Source organism: Fibroporia radiculosa (assembly GCF_000313525.1).
Source record: "Fibroporia radiculosa TFFH 294 genomic supercontigs, scaffold993, whole genome shotgun sequence".
Lineage (NCBI taxonomy): Eukaryota > Fungi > Basidiomycota > Agaricomycetes > Polyporales > Fibroporiaceae > Fibroporia > Fibroporia radiculosa.
Window position 1 is genome coordinate 1,627 of NW_012133252.1, and position 21,552 is coordinate 23,178.

The 21,552-nt window shown below is 47.2% G+C and overlaps 6 protein-coding genes across 6 annotated transcripts; 2 read left to right on the forward strand and 4 right to left on the reverse strand.

Moving 5' to 3' along the window:
• Positions 1-333: 333 nt before the first annotated feature.
• Positions 334-1,598, reverse strand: FIBRA_01921 (uncharacterized protein; the record flags this gene model as incomplete). Its single annotated transcript, XM_012323789.1, has 7 exons — positions 334-443; positions 494-559; positions 609-689; positions 748-906; positions 972-1,201; positions 1,264-1,304; positions 1,362-1,598. 7 exons carry the CDS (start codon positions 1,596-1,598, stop codon positions 334-336), a joined length of 924 nt encoding a protein of 307 aa, XP_012179179.1.
• A 278-nt stretch (positions 1,599-1,876) lies between these two features.
• FIBRA_01922 (uncharacterized protein) lies at positions 1,877-5,020 on the forward strand (the record flags this gene model as incomplete). Its single annotated transcript, XM_012323790.1, has 3 exons — positions 1,877-1,919; positions 1,965-2,791; positions 3,035-5,020. The coding sequence occupies 3 exons, from the start codon at positions 1,877-1,879 to the stop codon at positions 5,018-5,020; spliced, it is 2,856 nt and encodes a 951-aa protein (XP_012179180.1).
• Positions 5,021-5,332: 312 nt separating this feature from the next.
• On the reverse strand, positions 5,333-7,478 carry FIBRA_01923 (uncharacterized protein; the record flags this gene model as incomplete). The annotated part of the gene is made up of 18 exons (XM_012323791.1): positions 5,333-5,520; positions 5,582-5,715; positions 5,770-5,962; positions 6,013-6,071; positions 6,128-6,142; positions 6,200-6,224; positions 6,281-6,323; positions 6,377-6,453; positions 6,506-6,577; positions 6,637-6,685; positions 6,737-6,816; positions 6,881-6,954; positions 7,014-7,088; positions 7,144-7,175; positions 7,231-7,250; positions 7,307-7,325; positions 7,376-7,405; positions 7,467-7,478. 18 exons carry the CDS (start codon positions 7,476-7,478, stop codon positions 5,333-5,335), a joined length of 1,197 nt encoding a protein of 398 aa, XP_012179181.1.
• Positions 7,479-8,820: 1,342 nt separating this feature from the next.
• Positions 8,821-11,724, reverse strand: FIBRA_01924 (uncharacterized protein; the record flags this gene model as incomplete). The annotated part of the gene is made up of 18 exons (XM_012323792.1): positions 8,821-8,996; positions 9,060-9,218; positions 9,275-9,408; positions 9,463-9,643; positions 9,705-9,763; positions 9,822-9,836; positions 9,890-9,914; positions 9,966-10,008; positions 10,063-10,374; positions 10,436-10,515; positions 10,567-10,640; positions 10,703-10,777; positions 10,833-10,856; positions 10,913-10,932; positions 10,996-11,014; positions 11,067-11,091; positions 11,463-11,471; positions 11,526-11,724. The coding sequence occupies 18 exons, from the start codon at positions 11,722-11,724 to the stop codon at positions 8,821-8,823; spliced, it is 1,629 nt and encodes a 542-aa protein (XP_012179182.1).
• Positions 11,725-13,380: 1,656 nt separating this feature from the next.
• On the forward strand, positions 13,381-16,038 carry FIBRA_01925 (uncharacterized protein; the record flags this gene model as incomplete). Its single annotated transcript, XM_012323793.1, has 21 exons — positions 13,381-13,579; positions 13,629-13,637; positions 13,709-13,776; positions 13,828-13,930; positions 13,988-14,012; positions 14,071-14,089; positions 14,151-14,170; positions 14,223-14,246; positions 14,304-14,378; positions 14,439-14,512; positions 14,568-14,630; positions 14,693-14,746; positions 14,803-14,874; positions 14,929-15,005; positions 15,059-15,101; positions 15,154-15,178; positions 15,238-15,252; positions 15,311-15,369; positions 15,421-15,613; positions 15,670-15,803; positions 15,860-16,038. The coding sequence occupies 21 exons, from the start codon at positions 13,381-13,383 to the stop codon at positions 16,036-16,038; spliced, it is 1,530 nt and encodes a 509-aa protein (XP_012179183.1).
• A 1,853-nt stretch (positions 16,039-17,891) lies between these two features.
• On the reverse strand, positions 17,892-20,572 carry FIBRA_01926 (uncharacterized protein; the record flags this gene model as incomplete). The annotated part of the gene is made up of 9 exons (XM_012323794.1): positions 17,892-18,300; positions 18,357-18,555; positions 18,613-18,621; positions 18,677-18,709; positions 18,767-18,967; positions 19,028-19,225; positions 19,274-19,301; positions 19,364-20,092; positions 20,150-20,572. 9 exons carry the CDS (start codon positions 20,570-20,572, stop codon positions 17,892-17,894), a joined length of 2,229 nt encoding a protein of 742 aa, XP_012179184.1.
• Between the last annotated feature and the right edge of the window lie 980 nt (positions 20,573-21,552).

Below are 21,552 nucleotides of genomic sequence, written 5' to 3' on the forward strand. Positions count from 1 at the left end.
CATCAATCTCAGAGATAAGGGCAGGGACACATAGCCAAGGTGTCATAAATGATGTCCCAAAAATTCGCGAGGCCATCAGATGCAGTGACCAAGAGTCTTGAAGAGGGCAAGTCAGATGGGCCAACATAGTGTCAGCCTGACACAATGGTACTATTAAGGAAAGCACAGAATAATTTTGTGTTGCTTGTGCTCTAGTATATAACAGTCAGTCTCGATCGCCATACAATAACTACAGAAGGGGAACATTGCGTGAGCTTTGCTGTGCACACACAGGTTGATTGTTAGGTCAATGAGCATGTTCTGAAAGACTATACTATTTTTATCAGTTAATAATCATTCCCCCTTGAACATTGGAAGACGTTTCTCCTTGAACGCGTTCAATGCTTCTATCCGATCGCTGGTATTCAATAACGGCTCATATGATGCTCTCTCGAAGTCGAGACCTGGCAGGGCAAAGGTTAGATGTTGAATCTTCAGACTGCATTCTACTTACCAGACTCCAAACTGAGCTCTGGGGCTCGTGATATTGCCTGCTTCGCTGCCCGCAACGCCAGAGGTGCTAATAGATATTAGCTCTTTCCACCCAGGAATACTACATTATCTCTCACCATTGTGACAGATCTCTTTAGCTAATTCTAGAGATTTGTCGAATGCAGAAGATTCGCAGACGGACACATAATCGACCAAACCTAGCAAACGGTACAGAGTTCGAGGCCAGAGCGTCAAAGGACAAGAAATGGTAAATACCAAGTTCATGAGCTTCAGACGCAGACAGAGAACGCGCAGTAAATATTAAGCTCTTTGCCTTCGCAACACCAAGTAAACGAGTAAGGCGCTGTGTTCCTCCGGCACCCGGAATGATACCCAAGCGCGTTTCTGGGAGTCCAATCTTTGTCACACTATGACCTACGTCGACGAAAAGCCATGTGGTTGATTGGAAGAGCTTTAAGTGAGAGAAAACTGACACTTACCTGCAACTCGTAAGTCACAAGCGAGGCTCAACTCGAGGCCACCGCCAAGCGCAGGCCCGTCGATGGCAGCTACTGTTGGCATGGGCAGGTTCTCTAGACTAGCCAGCGCACCACGCAAATCGAGGAGGAACTTATCCACTTGGGCTTTGGTCATAGAGCGTCTCTCAATAAGGTCTGCACCAGCACAGAACGAGCCAGGCGCAGATGACCGAATAATGAGAACACGGACGCTGTTTTACCGTCAGCAATTGGTAGGAAGAGTTCCATTAGGCACACCACGATATAAACGCACCTATTATCGAAATGCACCGTATCCAGACATTCGCGGAACTCCTACGAACCACGCGCTCGATGTCATTGGAAATGTTCCCGAACTTCCAGCATGAATACCTGCAGTAATTTGACCGAAATTGCATTTTTCGCTTGTGGGCGATTGAGAGCTAGACAGGAAATACCAGGATGAGAAGATAGATTCTCGAGATACGCTTCGGCTTGTGTCGTAGCTGTTTGAATGTCTCTACACAGTCGACGAGGAATTGAATGTGATGTACTAGAGCTTGGTCGGTATAGAATAGAGACGCTGGCAAGCACTCTTCCACTAGTAAACTGCAGCACTTTAAGACTCATTTTGGTCTTTTGGCGAAGTCGGTGGAGTCAGACTTATACGGTACAGCAGAAGGCAGTCACGACTTGTCGCGCCGGTTTGATATAATATAAGTCCAGCAACTTGGAAAGCTTCACTGAGATATTTACCAGGCCTGTTAATTTAGTCTACAATACTCCGACACTTACATACTAAGATCAGTGAAGGCATCTCCGGTTCCTCTATTTCGACCATCAGCTCTGCGCACGCTCTTTGTCGACTATACCCACAATCACAATCCTGCCGGTATGATCACCTTACAATGAATGTCCCCTCCAATCCTATTCCTCTCGCTTGTAGACTTGGTATGTTTCCGATCGTGCCTTTCACGCGTTGCTGACCACACGCAGTGACCACCGACCAATGGCTTATTACAAATGTCGACAGCAATTTATCCATTGCTCGGGTGAAGCAATTCTTACTTAGCAAATTCTCTCCTTTATCTTTGCGAAAGCACTCTCCTCCAAAGAGAAAGTCCGATCGGAGGGGGCGCGCGCTCTCGCCAATTACATTCTCTTTGCGTGGGCACGACGAGTATGGCGATGGAAGCGAGGACGATTGGGAGGAGGACGTTCTATCTGACTCAGAGTTAGGCCATGCCTCTGATGACCCAAATCATTTGAAGTATAAGTACAGCCCCTCTCTGCATCAAGCAGGGCACTCCTCGTCGACTCTTGTCACTCGTACGCCTGTTCCTGACTCATTGACGTCCGACGGACGCTACGCTCTGCTGTCGTTCTCAACTGGCCAACTGCTGGAAGACCACTTCAACCTTGCGTGGTACTGTCTACTGCCGTACGAACTGCTCGAGCTCCACCCCGGCCCAGACACTGTGGTATTACTTCCCCGGGGCATGCCCGAGGCCTACATCCGGCCCTATTTCGAGGCGCGCGTGTGGGCATTACGTGTTGTCGGTACCGAGTTAACGGCTGAGCACATCTCTGTCGTGGAGTCCCAGGCAAAGGACAGGGGTAAAGAGAAGGAGCGAGAGAAGAGATTGCCAAATCGAAACGGAGCAGGAGGTGACATGGTGCACGAGGCGCAGGAGAGAGACAAGTCTAGTGGCGAGATGAGAAAAAGGGATAAGGCAGAAAGGAGACGTAGGAAGAAGATGGAATGGCGTGACCGATGGGTGGTCATTCATCAGGGTATGTTCAAGCTCTGCAGGGGTCGTTTTGTGAGTGTTCTCCGGTTGTTATCTCCTTTGAGGTATTTGCTCCAGTGCGCGGAACAGCTGTGTATGATGTCTTATCCGACCCCTCCTTTTTGTCGTTCAGATGCTTGAACCATGATGCTGTAGTTTCAGCTGAGGTTTGGAGCATGATAGCTTCACTCTTCCCTCAATTTGACTCGGCTCGTTTTGCTATTTTTCCTGCGCTCTGTACCCTATACTTTGAGTTCTTATATGTTTGTTGTACAGGATCCTCAGCCTACGCATATTGCACCTTTGAATGCGATTCTTTGCCTTCGCAGTGGTGATCACCTTTATTCACCCAAGGATGCGCCACCAGCATCTTCCACATCTACACCGCTCTCATCCCCAACGTCACCCACGGCGCATCTGCATCTACCTCACGCGGACGTTAACACTTGTAGGATCCTATGTGTAAAGTTTCGATCAGGCCCGCACCCTCCTCCCCATTCTCCCACCCATACAACTACTGCGTCATTGCCGTCTTCACAGCCTGTTTCTAAGGCAGGTATGCAAGAACGATTGAGGACCACCAGTGAGAGCAGCACAGGCTGGTGGCGCCGAGCTTCCCGCGATGTTCAGGACGAAGTCTTGCCTACATCAGAACATAATGCTGGGACATCTGATCGTGATCAGCTCAATATACCTGACTCAGAAGACGATGGTAACGGAGTTTGGATTGTAATGAACATGCTCAATGATGCAGCTTTCGATAACGTTCTCCGCATTTTGCATCGCCATGCACCCAACCTCTGCACATCATCCTTTGTCGATCATCTCGGCCCTCGTGTTACTGACTCTCCATCTGCGATGGCGACATACTTGAAGCCTTTACCAGATCCCGCACATACACCCTCTTCTCTTGATATTCCTGAGGGTAAAGTCGCTCCCAGTCCATCTCGATTTTTGGAAGCATCACCAAGTCGTAAATTGTCCACGCTGAGGCGCACTAATAGACAGAAGATCAAGAGCCTACATTATCCCGACTGGCGCCTAGCGGTAGTGCAACGTGCACGCAAAGCTGGACTTGGGCCTATCGGCCGCGCAATGGAACTTGTCATGTTTGGCGACGACAGTTTGGACGATCTCTCGTGTGGGGTCCTTAACGAGGACTCCGGAGACGAGCTGGCGGAAAAGACCAAAGACAGGCCTGGCGTAAACATTGTCGTTTCTCCCGTTCGGCCTCTAAATTCCGCTCCTCCATTGAAAGTTACGTCGCCTGTAAGAGGCGATGGCACGATGATCCCCCCCGCCTTATGGCGCTGCAATCTTGACGGCGAAAGTGAGAGCGACAGCGAGGCTAGCTCTGAAGAGAGCGAAAGGGAATGGGAAGGATGGCCCGACGATCTCGTGCGCCAGCAGCGCGCACATGCTCTTACTGAGGAGCTCCGCTTGGATCAGCTCGAGCGCGATATAGAGATGACTGCGCAGGTGGATTACCGCCGGATTCCCTGGGCTAGCGACCCGACACCCGTCTGGGGAAGTGCTGACCCTGCTAGTTTGAGCGATGGATCCCCTGGAGACTTCTACAGCTCATCTCCGAATGGCAGTTCGTGGTGGGTTGCTGATGCTCGTGCGGAGCTGGGCTCACCTTCGCTTTCACGGGCACGAACACTGAACTCGTATTCTTCTGCTGATTCGTTAATTCGGAGGTCGATTCGTGGCACTCAAAGACGTTCCCGTGCTCGGATATTCGAACGCAAACGCGACAATCTTTCACCGACGCGTCAAGTCCGTCCTCATTCACCACTTTCATCTCAAGTACATGTGACAACAAATGAAGAGGATACCCCTTCCACAACGGCTTCGGGGTCTGAACTACGCATGCCCCTCCCCTTGCGGATGCCAATACCCGTCACGATGCGAATGACGACGATGCGTTCACCTATTACAGATGATCAACATCAACCATCCGGCACGCCCCTGAGTGTAAGAGCCAATAAGGATAAGCAAGATGAGGGTAGCGACAGCCCTACAGAAGGACAGCAGAATGGTCATTCCCAGCATGCGAGTGAGGCGCAAGAGCCGCCAAAGCTCAAGTCGATTTCGAAAAGGACGTCTACGACAAACAGGAAAAAATCCGTGCCGCTTTCCAGACTAAGGCCATCCCTACTCCCCAGTCTCGCTTCAGCTGGTGCAGAGATTTCTATACGACCAGCATCGAGTCCGAGCAGCGTGGAGAGCATTAGGTTTGTCGACCCTGACTCCGATTAATTAGTTTATTCCATATTTGCTCCCGGTTTGTATTGTAGTATGTATCTCGGATCTTCTCTAGCTGGTGGAAGTAGTGTATTTATCGGAAGAGTGTCTCGTTCAACATTAGTTATTCTGGAAGGCTGCTATTGTATTTTACAATAATTGGAATGCTCAATATAGCGTAACTTTTGGCGTGTAACTACGACCGTCATGAGTGCAATGCAGGGAAATCTCTATCAATACGGTAAATCGCGCAGCGCAGTATCATTGATGGCGTAGAGGCGGTATGAGCTCAAGAAATACGATGAAAACGCAGAGTTGTATAAGTCGTCAGAGCGTATAACGAAAGTCAGGGGCACGATCTCCCATTCGTCGAAGTTCGTCGTCAGCGTATGCTACACCTCTCTCGTGTAACTCGCGCTGCGTGATGTCTCTGCTGGCGTTGATCCTCTTGTATATCAACACTGTGAGAGGGAGCGATATAAATCCAATGCCGACGAACATAAGCTCAATTCCGTCTGCAGATATTGATACCATACGTGAGTAACTCGTTGAGCAATATAAAGACATCATACTTACGTCCCAGGATATAACGCGGCGCATCCTCCGAGAGATATATATTACTTGCAATTGCTCCCCCAAAGTTTCCTATTCCAATCTGAAGCGCCATTCCGACACCCCGCTTGTACTGTCCAGCAAGATTGTTCCCTAGCCTTAAAATTCATTTAGTCCGATGACTCATTATATAGAATTTAAGAGCTGCGTACCATGCAACAATTCCCGGGAACGCAGCATATGATCCCGATACACAAAAGAATGTCCCAAAATACTTGACTCCAGCCGGAACATCCGATATATTGATGACAAACCCGATCAGACACATAATCAGCCCAGCCAGGATGAATGGGGATCGTAGCTTTATGTGGTCGGACCACACGGCAAATATCACCAGAATTATGGCTGTGAGCAGGTCAGTAAGGTCAAAGTGTCGCAAGAATTGGTGGACCCACTAGCGCAAACATAGGGCGGGACGGTGAGCAATTCGCTAACTGCGGTGCCGTATCCAAAGCTAAAGGAATGTAAGCGATCCTACAACGTACCAGACCCTTTGTCATGGCAACGCACCCAGTAATAATAGACCTATACAGTGCGGCATTAACGTTAGGAGAAGGCATACAGAGTTTCATGTTTCCTTACGGTAAGAAGAGAGATATGCCGTAGACTAGGTGTCGAATAAATAAGTGTCCCATTCAGACTTGTTCCGCGAGCACCACTCACGAGGTGTAATAATAGAAAAATAAACAACAATTTGTAGCCAAATCTAAGCCATGAACTTAGCTTTCCAGTCTCACGAAGGGAAACATACGGACCCACCTGCCAATCAGTGAACGCTAAAATAAGATGCCTCATTTCAAAATCCTCCTCCTCTCCCACAGAAGAGATGTCGTACTCTTGATAATCACGTCACAAAATGACCCAAAAAATGAGTTGATAGAAACATACTTTTTCGCCAGATAATCCAGGCACGTTCCTCCGGAGTAAGGAATGTCGCTGTGTCCGGAAAATCAACCAATACTGTGGACATCAAATTCATGAATGGAAAAAATTACATCAGGGAGGACAAGTCTGTTTACCAAATAATGCGATCACGCTGACCACGACGGTCCCAAGTCCCTCAAGGATCTGGGGTTCAGTATTAATTCTTATCCATGCTCTGGGAATGAGTAACCGCACAAAAATCCATGACCAACCGAGCAAGCCAGAAGTACCAGACATGAACGAAATGCCCCATGCGAGTAAGCCGGAAAAGGCGCCTACATACTAGATCAGGTATATTCGGGATGATTCAGCTCAAAAGTAGTACACAAACAAGCTTACCGGCGACAGTAGCACCTCCAAACAAGAGACCGACCCGATATTGCAGCATGTATCTAGGATACCACAACGTCATACTGGCGTAACACATTATGAGTTGTAAGCATGCATCGAAAAATGAGGCTTGTCAGCTCACTAGTATACCACGCCGGGAAATAGCCCTGCCTCTGCTATGCCAAGACATATCCGAACACCGACGAGCTGCGGATAGCTAGTGCGTTCGGGTTAACATCACAGTGCGAGCATTAAGACATATAAATTCAAACTTCTTCACGTTTTTACCAGGCCCATGAGGGTCCTGCACGGTCAAGTCCAATCAGAGAAGTTGGAAAACCTAAAAATAGAAACCCTACATTATTATACCCCACAATAACTAGATCGATATCGAATCAATAAGGAGGTGGAGGGTGGGGTTCTCGAGGTACGCACAGTGATTCCAGGTAACCATCTGTTAGAGAATGATACATTAGACGTTTAAATGTCAGAGCGGTGACGTACCTTGAAGGGCGAAATTTCTTTAGTAGCAGGCTAAGTAAATAAGTGAGTGAGTGCATTGAGTTATAGTGCTATTAGCATCGATTTCACTGACTTCGCCGGGCATTCGAATAAGCAATATGGCTGTTTTCATAATATTCAGCCTTTTAACGCAGTCTATTCAGGTCAGTACTGACCACAAAGTACATAGTCTAAGACGCGGGTTGGAACTGATCAGAAACTCTGATCTCACCGAAAGCCAAAGGTCACTCAAACTCACAAGAGCAATATTGTATTTGTTCCCCGTCAGATCTAATTGTGTCGTTAAGCCTTGAATCTTCGCGTTCCCTTCAAATTTCCGTATGAGTACGTCAGCTGGAATGTATGATACGAACGTAGCATACCAATGTTTCCTAGCGAAAATCGAGGTGGTCAGATCATTTCTTCCATCATACAATCAAAAACGCCCTTGCCTCTATCCAGGAACGAACATAGGTACATAATCGTGACAATGGGTAGTATCCTCGCATCTATCTTTCGCCATAACTTCCTCTCCTGTTCTGATGTGAGTATTGGCCGCCTTGGTAGGGGCGGTGGTTCAGTGGTGTCAGACTGAGACGTATGTTCGAGTGCGTCAAGCTGACTCTTCTCTAGTTCGACGCTCCCACAGGTCTTGCTTCGCGAAGCGGACATCTCTGAGAACCAGGGTCAAACGGAGACAGTAGGAGGCCAAAGTGCGGTTCCGGTGGGAAGCGCATCAGTATATGAGCGGTATTGCATAAATATATATATATTGCGAGCTGCTCACCTTTTGCGCAAACGCCAACCGGCGCTACGGGACAATAGAAGACGCATATGTATCCTGGTCACGTCGACATCTTCGTGATCGAATGTGGAAGTGATGCCCCGCATTATCCCAGCGTTGTCCCGCAACGCCTCTCGGCTACGGCGATAAGAGGTGTGGGGTGTTACCATCATGCTCATTGCTGGTCTCATGACCCCCAGCGATAGAGCATCGGGACCTGACGGCAGCCCTTCCTTATCGTTAAGACGGGTTTCCCGGGCCCGACGGTAGGAGAGTGCGCACATCTCTTTCGTATTGCGTTAGCTTTTTTTATCATCCCTTTAGTGTCCGCGAGGGCCGAGCCCTATGTAGACAGTAAGTACATGAATTGCGTTAGCTTGATGGATGCTCAAGTACAAGCAGTGTCGTGAATGATCGAAGATCTAAGGAATGTTTGAACCCGCAATTCCCGTAGCCTGAAGTGTTATGTGCTGAGACTGTATAGCAGAGTCGTATGTGGACATGCTGGAACAAGAACGGGAGTGCCTCCGAATCAGAAGTTGCAGGGCAGCTCTCGCGATCTGTTGTAGTTGCTTTGTTTCGCGCCACAATGGACAAGGGATCGAGTACGCTATGGCCTGTGCCACGCACGTATATATAGTAGCCAGCAGAGGGGTCGTAACCCTCATGCGATTATCCCCACGTCCAATCGACCCGCGTCCCGGTTCCAACCATCGAACTCCAACACGACCTGAGTGGCACACATTCTATTCGAGATGTTAGCGACATCGGACCGACTCCCGACCACAGGTTGCCAGAGCTGTGGCATTGGCAATTCGTATTGGGACTCGAGATTAAAGACTGGATTGTGTCATAGAAAAAACCTCTATGCTGGTTACAAAGTATAACGGAAGTCTGGCGCACGATCACCCATCCTCCGCAGTTCATCATCGGTACACGTAAGGGCTTTTTCGTGCAATTCACGCACCAAGACGTCTCTTCGTGCGTTAATTCTAGCATAGATGAATCTGGTAATGGGAACAGTTATCCACCCGATGGCGATGAACATGAGGACAATGCCATCTGAAGACGTGTTCCATGAATATACTGTATCATGAAGTGTGAAACATACGACTCACGCCCCATTTCATATCGCGGTGCGTCTTTTGAGAGATATACATTACAGGCAATTGCCGTGCCAAAGTTTCCGATACCAATCTGGAGGGCCATTCCCACAGCACGTTTGTACTGACCTGAAAGATTATTTCCAAGCCTGTTCGCATTACGATGTCAATATGGTAATAAACAAAATGGGCGAGTCATTTACCAAGCTATGACTCCGGGCAAGGCACCGTAGGATCCTGCAACGCAGAGGAAGGTCCCGAAATATTTGGCTCCATTTGGTGCGTTAGTTATGTTGATGATGAAGCCAATTTGACACATAAGCAATCCGTAAAGGATAAACGGGGATCGTTCCTTGTTGTGGTCGGACCATACTGCGAAAATCACTACAATAATCGCTGCAAGCAAGGTGGGTGATATAGAAAGTTGTTATAGGACAATACTCACTGGCAAAAACATAGGGTGGAACTGTTAGCAGCTGGCTTATAGCTGTATCGTATCCAAAACTGCCATGTCGCGTACTTCAGTGGCTGAGGTGAAGGTCTCCGCAAGTATATCACCTACTCATTTATGATTGTCCTACGTGATCTCGCTGAGTCCTCTGAACATGATGACGATTTATATCAACTTACGGTAAGAAGATCGTTATTCCGTAGACTATAATGAGGCTGAGACCTAAGTTGCATTGTCGATGTGCAAATAGCTTACGTGGTGTGACAATGGAAAAATAATTTAAAATCTGTAGCCATATCTGAATTTCCAGGTATTAGATATATTCTTCCGTTAGATCATGCAAAGTCCCGACCTGCCAGTCTGTGAACGCAGAAATTAAATGTCTGATTTCGAAATGTTCCTCTTCTCCGACCGACGAATTGTCGTACTCTAGCAGCGCCAAAAAGTCTGCATGGATCGTGATGACAGAGCAATCATGGAGCTTACTCTTCGTCCATAGCACGTAAGCTCGCTCCTCTGGAGTGAGAAAAGTAGCAGTATCTGGGAAGTCCACCAGTACTGGTAGAGAATTTATGATGAGTTTCGCCTCAAGACGCAGAACCGAGAATGACCAACTGAAGAATGAAACCAATCCGATCACGACTGTCGCTATTCCTTCAATGATCTGCCGCATGACGGTAGGTCACGATTGTATGAGACAAACATAAGACAATTAGCGTGCGTACAAAAATCCATGACCAGCCCAGAAACCCTGCCGTTCCCGACATGAAGGAGATTGCATAAGCTAAAAGACCAGAAAAGGCGCCTACATTTTAGAGCAAATGAGGTAGGGGTATATCTCGCACGATGAACTAACCTGCGAGTGACGCACCGCCATAAAAAACACCAATGCGGACTTGTAGCATGTGGCGAGGGTACCAGAGCGTCATGCTATCATAAAGAAAAGTTGGTAATAAGTAGAAAATCGACCACACTGAGTCATGAATACACACTAATAGATGGCACCAGGGAACAGGCCTGCCTCTGTCACACCAAGCAAAATGCGAGTACCGACTAGTTGAGGGTACCTGTGGGAAACAATATCAGCTGCACACCGACACAATGATCTCATCCTTTCCAAACGTTTTTACGAGACCCATTAAAGCGCTGATGTTCAAATATGGTCAGCCATTAGTAGGAGAAGGAAATAACCAGCCCTTCACATGATTGTCCCCCAGAGAAGCTGCATCGTGATAAGACACAGCCCGTAAGAGGCTCATTCAGTGAGAGGAAAGGACTAACATACAGTGATTCCTGGTAGCCACCTGAATGTTGTGATCAGCTTTCGAAACGTTGTAGGTCAAACGAGTGTCATACCTTGACGGCCGGATTTTCTTTAGGACTAAACTAGATTTGAGAGCAGTAAGATCATCTCACTTGCATATATTTTCTTTGATCCTGTCTATACTTACTTTGCTGGACATTCGCATAAACAATATGGCTGGTACCGCAAAGGTTAGATATACACAGTGTCTTGAGGATAATTCGAGAAGGGGACGGACAATAAAGTACATTGTCTGTGACAGAAATCTTGACATTTTAGAAATACGACAAGAGACGGGATAGAGATCTGACTGACGAGAGCAATATTGTATTTATTCCCTGTTAAGTTCAGCTGAGACGTTAGTCCTTCAAGCCTTGCATTCCCTCGATTTGTAACACGTTTAAGTAAGTACACAAATGTCTCCAAATGCAAGATATGTGATCGCATACCGATGTTTCCTAGGAGGATATGAACATCTCAAACTTTTTAAATTCAATTTGACTATCGCTGACCTCTGTCCATGAACGAGAACAGGTACATGACTGTGAGGATGGGCATAATTTTCACGTCGATCTTCCGCCATAATCTCTTCTGCTGCTCCAGGCTTAACGCAGGCGTCGGTCCTTCCGTCTGACCTTGCGCATACTCGACTACGAGTACCGACCTCTTGTCAACCTCTAGATGTCCAGGATTACTTGTTGGGGAAGGCATTTCAGACGGATGTGAAGATGTCGAGGGAGAATTCACATCTCTGGTTCTAGAAACGAGGCCCTATGTAGACTGCGAGTATATCACCTAGTGACCCCAGTCCACACCAAGATTATGGAAGCCAAGACATGGCCAAGCACAACAGAAGGTTGAAGAGCTCGATGACACCTCGTCTAGCTGAAATCTGCTATGATCACGATGTAAGTCTTTACCCATATCGAACTATAGAGTGCTTCGGATACAATGGTGGCAGCTTCCGTCGGCGTATCACGCACATTCAACAACCATATGACCATTTTGTCCGTAAGAATGTGATTGAAAATGGTCATGTGAGGTTTCGACGGTGAAAATACAATCTCCACATGAGGCGCAGGATAAACGGCACTGACAACCTGCCAGGGGTAGATAAGAAAATACTGGACCATGAAACCGTTTAATATCAGCCCCAGTTGGAAGTAGACCACCTTCCCAGAAAGGACAGACATTTACCTGTCATATTATAAGTAAGCGCCGAAACCAGAGATCTTATCATTCAACGCGCTCCCCTTCACCCATGGAAGAACTATCATACTCTGCGTGGGTGTTTCAAATGTGCCACTTTGGTCAGCTTGGTCTTGGGCCAGACAACGAAGGCATTATCAGCTGTGAAAAATGTTAACGCATGCGAAAAGTGTATCAATATTAGCATATACTTAGACTCACAATGTATACAATAAGCTCGACTCTTTCGTATCGCGGAGTTGAATCAATCATTCCACAGTGGTCGCGATACCTTCAATAACAACCAGAAGTCGTTGATGATCAGAATTCGAGTGAACCCAAATGCCAGGGAAAATCTGACAGGAATACATAAGCAGCAGGGCATCATAGGCGCACATTAAGCTCGAGTCCTGTCTGGTCGAGAGACCTTCAATTTTTGCATGTTCTGAGTAAAAGTGAGAATTTTTGTCCCGTATTCAGTACAGACGGGAGTATGCCAATGATTCTTGGAGATGTGACTATCATACTATTTGTCACCGAAGGGCGAAAAAAAAAATCGACTTCAGTCCAAGGAGCATAAATGCATACCTCCGGCTGATGCCTTATCATGGCACCTTCTACTGCTCTGGGATCAGGATAGGCATTGATACAGGGTTACAGACCTGTATACCCTTGGCTTCGTCCAACACGCCCCTCTCCGAGTCAGGCTCTACAGTATTTCACAATTTGGTTATCTCTTTTGGTGTATCCCTCCGTCAACGTTATCCCTCCGCCAGTGTTATCAATTCAGCGCCCGCGCTCTGGTTTCCTTCAACGCGCGATCATGAAGAGGAATTGCGTCCTTCGCCGTCGGATACCCGCCTGACTCGGACGAATTGTTGCATGACATAGTGCCGCTACGGGCATGGTCATATGAGCATGATAAGATAATAACCAGCCTATCCGAAGCATTCTTCTGCTCGATGTGGGGTACAGGTCCACTTTCACAACCTCTACAGAATTGGTGTGATCGAGGCACCGTCGAGCTTGCGAGCCTTCTCTTGCTCTTGACTATGGCTTGGCTTATGCAATTCCAACACGGACTGGAGTCACTCGGGAATATGCGTGCAGTATACCTATAACCACAGGGTTGGAACTAAGGTGTGTTGTATCCCTCTGTGTCTCTGGCACTTCTCTGAAATGTCCTCTTCGAAGAGTAAATCTGGAAGCTTAGATGTGGACGTGAAATCTGTGAATATAGCCGAATGCGCACAAGGTTCGACAAAGACGCCATCGCCGGCATTCACGCCGGAACAACAGAAGAAATTATGGCGAAAGATCGATGCAAGGATTATGCCCGTCCTCACGATTATGTACCTATTCTCCTTCATGGACAGAGGTCAGTCTTTATCAGTTTATTGTGGCACAAAAGATTCATTCATTTGTAGGAAATATTGGTAGGCAATTCCAGATGCCCTTTTTTCAAAGACACACGTGCGATAACCCAGTCAAAACATATCGTCTTCAGGCAATGCGAAGCTAGAAGGCCTTACGTCTCAGCTGCAATTAACAGGAAATAAATACAACATCGCTCTCGTCAGTGAGCCCTACATCACCACATCCTGCGCTACTGACTGTCTGCTCTAGACGATGTATTTCATTGTTTGTCTTCCCTTGCTCACAATGTCGTTGCCATTTAATCCTCAAATTAGCCATACTGTTTATTCGAATGCCCAGCAAAGTAAGGAAGGTAAAATTTGAGCATAGGAGCGCAGATTTGCTAACAGCGCTCATAATATCAGTTTAGTATTGAAGAAATTCCGACCATCTAGGTGCATCGATCGTTGATATATTCTGTTTCCACCGAGTTAATTGACTGCACGTTGTTAGGTGGCTACCAGGAATCACAGTCAGTCAATCACTCGTTGTTGGTCGTCGCTTCTTATGACCATCCGGATGATCACTTCTAGCTTCTCTGGGGAACCATTATGTATGTTACTTTCATTGTTTTGCATTATGTCTCATTATGCTCAAATGCCCAGGGCTCTGATGGGTCTCGTTAAAACGTGAGATCGGATTTAAGTTGGTAATAGACTGTACGCACCGCTGAGCATGACACACAGGTATCCGCAACTTGTGGGCACTCGCATCTTGCTTGGTGTCACGGAAGCGGGTCTATTCCCTGGCGTTGTCTACTAGTATGCACCAGTTTTTTTGTTTTTGCATCAGGTCGCAATAACACTGTATTTTTCCCACAGCATGACTCTCTGGTACCCTCGTCATATGCTACAACTTCGTGTGGGCGTGTTTTATGGCGGCGCGACACTCGCAGGTCAATCTGACTCCTGATCCATGCGGGATGTCTCTCATAATTTTGAAATCAAAAGGTGCTTTCTCTGGCCTGCTGGCATACGGTATCTCCTTCATGTCAGGTACAGCCGGCATGCTGGGTTGGTCTTGGATTTTCGTGTGTAGTCCATTCATCTTCGCAGACTATAATCTAATAGTACAGGGAAGATCATCGAAGGAATTGCCACAGTTATAGTTGGATTCATTTCATTTTTTAGTGGGTGGACTAGGTATTATTGACAAGGTTGGACGGAATTTACTTTCAATTGTTAGTACTTGTGGATTTTCCGGATACTGCCACATTTCTCACTCCCGAAGAACGTGCATATGTTATCTGGACTAAGAGTCAGCTCCATCATCGTGTTTTCATGAGCATACTGAATCACCTAAAATCTCTAGAGTATGACAATTCCTCGGTTGGCGAAGAAGAACACTTCGAACTCAGGCATTTGATTGCTGCATTCACGGATTGGCAGGTTAGAACATATATGTCGTTCACTGGCGAACACACCTGATACGTTATATTCAGATATGGTTGCAAATCTTAGTCTACTTTTCAATCGTTATGCCCTGTGAGCTGTCGCCATTTTGGCAATGTGACAATCGTTCTCATTCTGATTGTAGTATACGGAATAACAATATTTTTACCGTAAGTGGACATTTGTGTATGTTCCTGCCGCGCTCAGTTGGCAGATCGGGATGACGCAGGACAATCATCAACGAGTGAGTAACATAGTTTGTCGCTCGCTCGCCTAGGTCATTCAATCGAATACAATCCTAGCTTTGGCTACAACACAGCTATTAGTGAATTGCTCACAGTTCCTCCTTACGTCTTCGCAAGTACGTATCATCAAGTATAAATGAGCTCTGCTTCATTAACCTTGCTTACAGCGATACTTGTAGTAGTGTTCGCAGCATGGTCCGACCACATCAAGATGCGATCTCCATTTATTATCGTTGGGCTTGCCATGTGTCTCTTTGGGTTCGCTATCAATATATCGGATGCGCCAAACGGCGTCAAGTACTTTGGGACGTTCTTCTGCGTAGCCGGAGCTTACGCCGCTTTCCCTGGAAGTGTAGCCTGGTGAGTAATTCTGCTATATTATTGGTCTGCATCCCGGTACGAATGGCACGAAACAGGCTCGGAAACAATTTAGCCGGCCAATATAAACGAGCTGTGGGCATGGCTCTTCAAATTGGCGTAGGAAATTTCAGCGCAGCGATTGCGTCCAACGTATATATCTCACAAGATGCACCGCGATATATCATGGGCCGTGAGTTTAACGTTCTTCGATGCCCCTTACCTGCAGATAATGAATCATATATTCAGATGCTATCGCTCTCATGTTTATTGGCATCGGCTTTATATTCTTGCCCCTCACTGTGATAATATACAAGCATATCAACACCAAAAGAGACATTGCGGCGCTCAACATGCGCAAGAGGTATACCGACGATGAGCTACGCAGGATGGGCGACCGTGCTCCTGACTTCCGCTACACTTTATGATACCAACACAGATTTGGATAATTCACCCCATAGTCCGTTCGGCTACCTGAGGTCGGCCCGACTTAACCGGCTGATTTGCGCGCTCTTTTGCTCCAACGCGACTCACCTCAATTTGCCACTAAGCCTCGTCGACGGCCTCGTTTCTCAGCTGGTTTACTATCTCGTACGAGCCTATACATAGCACCGTATATGATATAGAGCTGCTTAACTGAGAGCCCAATCATGAATCATTCCCCTAAGCATTGTTGCCGAATTGCTCTTCTCGTCCGAGACTCCAATAAGTAACTCGAGTCTCGTTCAATCGCCTGTATAATGAGCCTGTTGTTTGTGTTCTTCTGGGAGTGTGGTCAAATATCTGTCGACCTTGGGTTCTGTGTTCGTCTTTATTGCTTCAAGTTCCCATTTATTGCCACTTCTCGTCGTCAAGAGCCCGTGTAAACACCCATTAAGGAACGAAGATCTACGTAAATGTCACCGTCGACGAAGTCAGAAACTCCGAAGGCGATGCGTACAGTATATATAGAAATGAATAGCACTATTTGAGACTCTGGTGCGCTTCTTCCTTCATTTCTCGTTGCTGGCAGGCTCATTAGGGAAGTTCAAAGTTGATGCAGCTGGGCTCGCAGAAAGTTCTGCGGCGCAGATGCGGATTTAGGCGCTGAAGAAAATGTGAGCCGAGATGCAAAAACGAGAAAAAATGCCTATGTCTCCTGCTTATCTAATGTCACACTCAGATATACGATTGCGATTATTAATGAGCATGTTTTGGAGAACCCTAGCGTGATAGGATGCCTAACCAACCACTGCATGATAAGTACATCCACTCATATGTGCTGTTTGCTGCCCTCTGAGAGGTATTCACACAGCTTGAGAGTCTTGAGGCAATATATCAACAGCTTAATATTGACGTCAAGGTACTTCAGGCAATCAGGACAACTCGATACTGGCGCGGACGTGAACGCGTTTTATGCCTCGGAAATCTACATCTGGCATGGGAGTACCAGAAAGATCACAGGGATCATGGATGGTTTATACAGATGCTGCGGGTATCTCCATATGTCTTCAATGTCATCCCCACTTTTACTAAGTTTTTCATAACAATTCGAATAATCCCCAAGCAACTGTTCAGACCCAGCTGGCAGTCACGCCCGATCGAATGGGTTCTGGAATAGGGCATCCGTTGAAGATATCGTGCGCCAAGCAGGAATTGAAGAGGAAACCGTTCTGCGATACACAGATCGCTGTTTCAAAGCGATTGAAAGTCTGCACGACTTTTTTGTCCGACCACAGTATGATTCTCAAAGGGAGTCGATGACGTTCGGCGTGCCATGCGCGATCTACCGAAGGTCATACTTGGGTCATAGGACCAGTGTGACCGCATTTTCAAGAAACTCGCATTTTTTCTAGCGCCCAAAAGTGCATCTGCGCCACAGAACTTTCTGCGAGCCCAGCTGCGTCAACTTTGAACTTCTTTACCCAATGAGCAGAATTGATGCTTGTCGTTGACGTTGAGGTGGGATCGTGACTGAGCAGATTGGAAGCGCGCAGCAGATGGGCGCTTAATTGCCAACCACACAGGCTACTAGTGAATAGTGATGAACGCAGAGAAGTCGCTTGTAATTTTCTGAGGTATATGCCACTTTACACGTACATACACATCTTTTCTATGTTTACATTAAAGCAGCTTTGAGTAGGTACATCACTAAAGGGTCATCATCAAACTCCTACAGCGGTAGTTGAACTCAAACCCCTAGCTCGATATAGTTATCTGCGATGTTGTACAAAATGTGATCCGCAAAGCAAACGCGAAAGCATCAAATAAAAAAAGACATAGCCAGGATCCTATTGATACATTAAGTTGCTGTAGCGGATGGGAGGTATGTTAGCATATATGTGCGGCGGAAAGACAATGCATAACAAGCGGACCTTGCGTCGAACTCTTCCATAAGCTCTAGGACCTGCATCAGATGCTTATACCCAAGTGTTTCTTGCTGACCAGCAGCTAGAGCCGCGGCGGTCTTCACGACATTCTTGATTTGGCGCCCGTTAATCTTTTTCTCGCCGAGATCGCGCAAGTCTTCCTTAGACAACCCTCCGTCCTTCAAGTCGCCGTTCACCTTGCGCAAGAAAGCGATCCAAATCTGTCGACGTGCATCCGAATTAAGATCATGGTACCGTAGCGACACGTGGATGCGTGATTGGAACGCTTCATCGAATACCCGTACTCGGTTCGTGGTCAGGAAGAGAATGCCGCGGAAATATCTGAAGCATCATCGGTTAGCGCACGCGAATGAGACACTAAATATTAAAAGCTTTACTCAAGCTGTCGCAAGAACACAGCAACCATGGCATTACGTTCAATAAGGTGAAGGGAACGTTCCTCAAGGAAAACGTCTGCCTCGTCTATGAGAACGACAGCGCCCCAAGAGGCTGCTACCTTTAATACAGAAGACAGCTTGGAATCTAGAGCTTCTGCGCTGGTTCCCAGTTCTGCTGCTCCCACGACGTAAAGCGGCTCTGGAGTGACGTTAGCAACAATTATCATTTTCGGTTACCACTGACACTGCAACTCACTTCGAAGATCTGCACAAATAGAGCAATTAATCTCGATCGACTGCTGAGACGAGTGAGTACATACGTTCACTCATAGCCTCTGCTGTGAGACTCTTTCCTGTTCGTCCAACCACGTGTTAGAATTATTCAGGTCTATTCAGAACAGCCAACTAACCTGTTCCCGGATTACCGAACAAATTGATAACAAGTCCAAGACCCTTTCCGGAGATGAAATCATCAAAATTTGCTGTTGCATGCGAGTTATAGGATTCGAGTAAGATTTTCAAAACCGTCTTGTGCTGGGTTGGGATAACAAGTTGCTGAAATGCCTCGTCGTTCCATTCAAATGGCTTGATAAGTTCAACGGCAAATTCAACTGTCGGTCGGTGGATAAGTGAGAGAGTGGTAGATTAGACCCAATCTTTGAACAACTCACGCCAGTGTTTGTCTTGCAGACTAAATCCATAAACGATAGGCGAAGTCAACATCAGTTCATCGCTTGTGAGCTCGCGTTGTGTATCCTTGCTATTTGCAGCATTGATGCGCAGTGCATGTCTATCGATAACCTCGCCTTCTAAAGTTTTGGTTACATGAGGGAGTCTCCCATAATTCGGCGCAGCATCGATGAATGTCTCTACAACCAAGTATCAGCTCCGATCTTCGCGAACATGCGTCCACGTACTTCGATCAACGACCACGCGCGAATTAACCTGTCACGGATTGATTACGTCTGTTAGGCGTGAAGGAAATTCGAGAGGGTTGGAATACACACGCTGCACTGTATGTACTGCTTGTTGTTGTTGCTCCATTGCCACGCCATCCCTTTGTATGCCAAGTGATGGACGCTCCCAGCAAGTTCAACCCACTTCTCCCCACGGGAAACAAGACGACCTTTCAACCCTTCTACACCTCCAGGTCCAGCATAATACTCTATTGGATACGCCGGAAGCATTGAGATTTTTTTCGTTCCAGTAAAATTGGGGACATCCAACATGACACCTAGGCTAGCGTATCCAAAACCGGTCTTCGTACCATTTTTCTCCCCTGGTTCTGGGACATCAGCTTCAACGTAGTCGACTATAAGCCGCCAGAGATATTGCACGCGCTGGTCCGAGTTCTGCTTTCCGCCACCGACAAGCCCAAAGAACTCGAGACCGGTAGGGACAACACCTTCTTGGTCTATCTTCTGGCACATCTCCGCGTGCACGAGGCGCACTGCGCGAGGTTCGCGTGTGATAGGACATAGGATATACAACGTGGTCTTATTAGGCACAAATAATGCCCAGAGCAGATCAAAAGTGATTTCCTTGTGCGCGATCAACGAATCAAGCGTGCCTAGCGTCGTCGCGTAGCTCGTGGTGAGGTACTTCAAGAGGTGATCGAGGTGGGCCTTGTGCAAGTGAATGATGGAGTCTTCCTGCGCGGACTGAACCTCCGATGTCAGTTTCGCTGAGTGCGCCTTGAGGAGACCGAGCTGAGCAAGAAGCGTCTGTGGGTTTACCTGCCAATCGATCTACAGTAAGCGGAGGACATCAACAATTAACGACTGGAACATTACACGCAGAGGCTTTGCAGTCCACGAGACGCCTTGGACTTCCCCCAAAATTTCTTTCCCGATACTTATGAGTGGTTCACTTTGGATCTCTAAGAACGTTTGCACGTTAAATGTCTTAACTGACTGATTGCCGTTGGGTATGAACTTCTTGATGACTGTGAAAGCATATACAGCATATTTTACATCGCCATGCTTGCCTTCACCAGAAGACTCCTGAGGAGGCGCAGCCTTGATCACGTAGTCATGCTTCATCTGATCGAACACCTCGTGCAGATGTTTGATTTCGAGCACCGTTCCGGGCTCCGCATCAGGTACGGGCTCTTCATCCGGCTGTTCCAAGGTAGAAGGATCGTAGTCGACAACTTCGCCAGGAGCCCCAGGAAATGTGAAATAAGGTGGAATGATATCGGCTTGCTCGGGAGTCATTGTGAAATAATATGGATGCAACTATAATCACTCACAGATGTTCACAGAAGTCGTAACATCACGGTGGCGGCTCAAGTGCCGCCGAAAAGACTTTGAAGAATTGAAAGACATGTTGAACATGCAAAAGTGTCTTCACAGTGACCCTACGCGAATTATAAGCCCTCTCTAAGAAGTTCAGTGGCACCAGCGCTAATTCAACCCGCCAACGACTTGTGGCGCCAGAAATGACGGATGAGAAGGCTACAACACAGCCTCATGGTATAACGATGACACAAACGTCGGCAAGCGACGCCTTCAAGTGATCGCATAGTCACCCGCGGATTCAGCGCGGTTAAATGAGGCCATTGCCACCGGAAGACGCGATACGCCGTCGGGCATACGCAACATTATAATTAGCGTGCAAGAAATTGACAACTTACAGAAAACTCGTGGAGAAATGCAGTTAATTCACTGAGCTCGAAAGTCTGATGTGATCTGCTGAAGAAATGTATTCACAGTAAACTTCTGCGTGCATAAATTTAGCAAGTGTAGTAAGGACCACTGAATCAAAGTACCAGAGCGTCGAGAACGAACAGCTTGGAGACAGCATAGATCCGCTAACGTTTCTGAAATACACAGATTCTATCTTAGAGACAGGAAGATGAAGGGTGTCAGGAGGATGTGCACGTCCCTATGTACACTGGAGAGTGGAACCGAATCTGCATGGGCGCTTCAGCTTCAGCAGTTGTACTTGGACTCGGACTTAACCGAGCGGGCATCGAAATCCCATCTTGGTTGACCTCCCGGTTGGGTTCATAGTAGGCAATTGTTAGTTTGTCACTCCAGCTTCAGTGCAGGTTCGCACTTGTGCTGTTTTCTTCTAATCCGAGCTGTAAAAGACGGATTAAGCTATGGGTGAATGTACACAAAAGGCGTGTGAACAGCGCCGCACATCGGATACGGCTTTATCTAGCCGCAAGTCCATCCCGACAAAGCCCTGA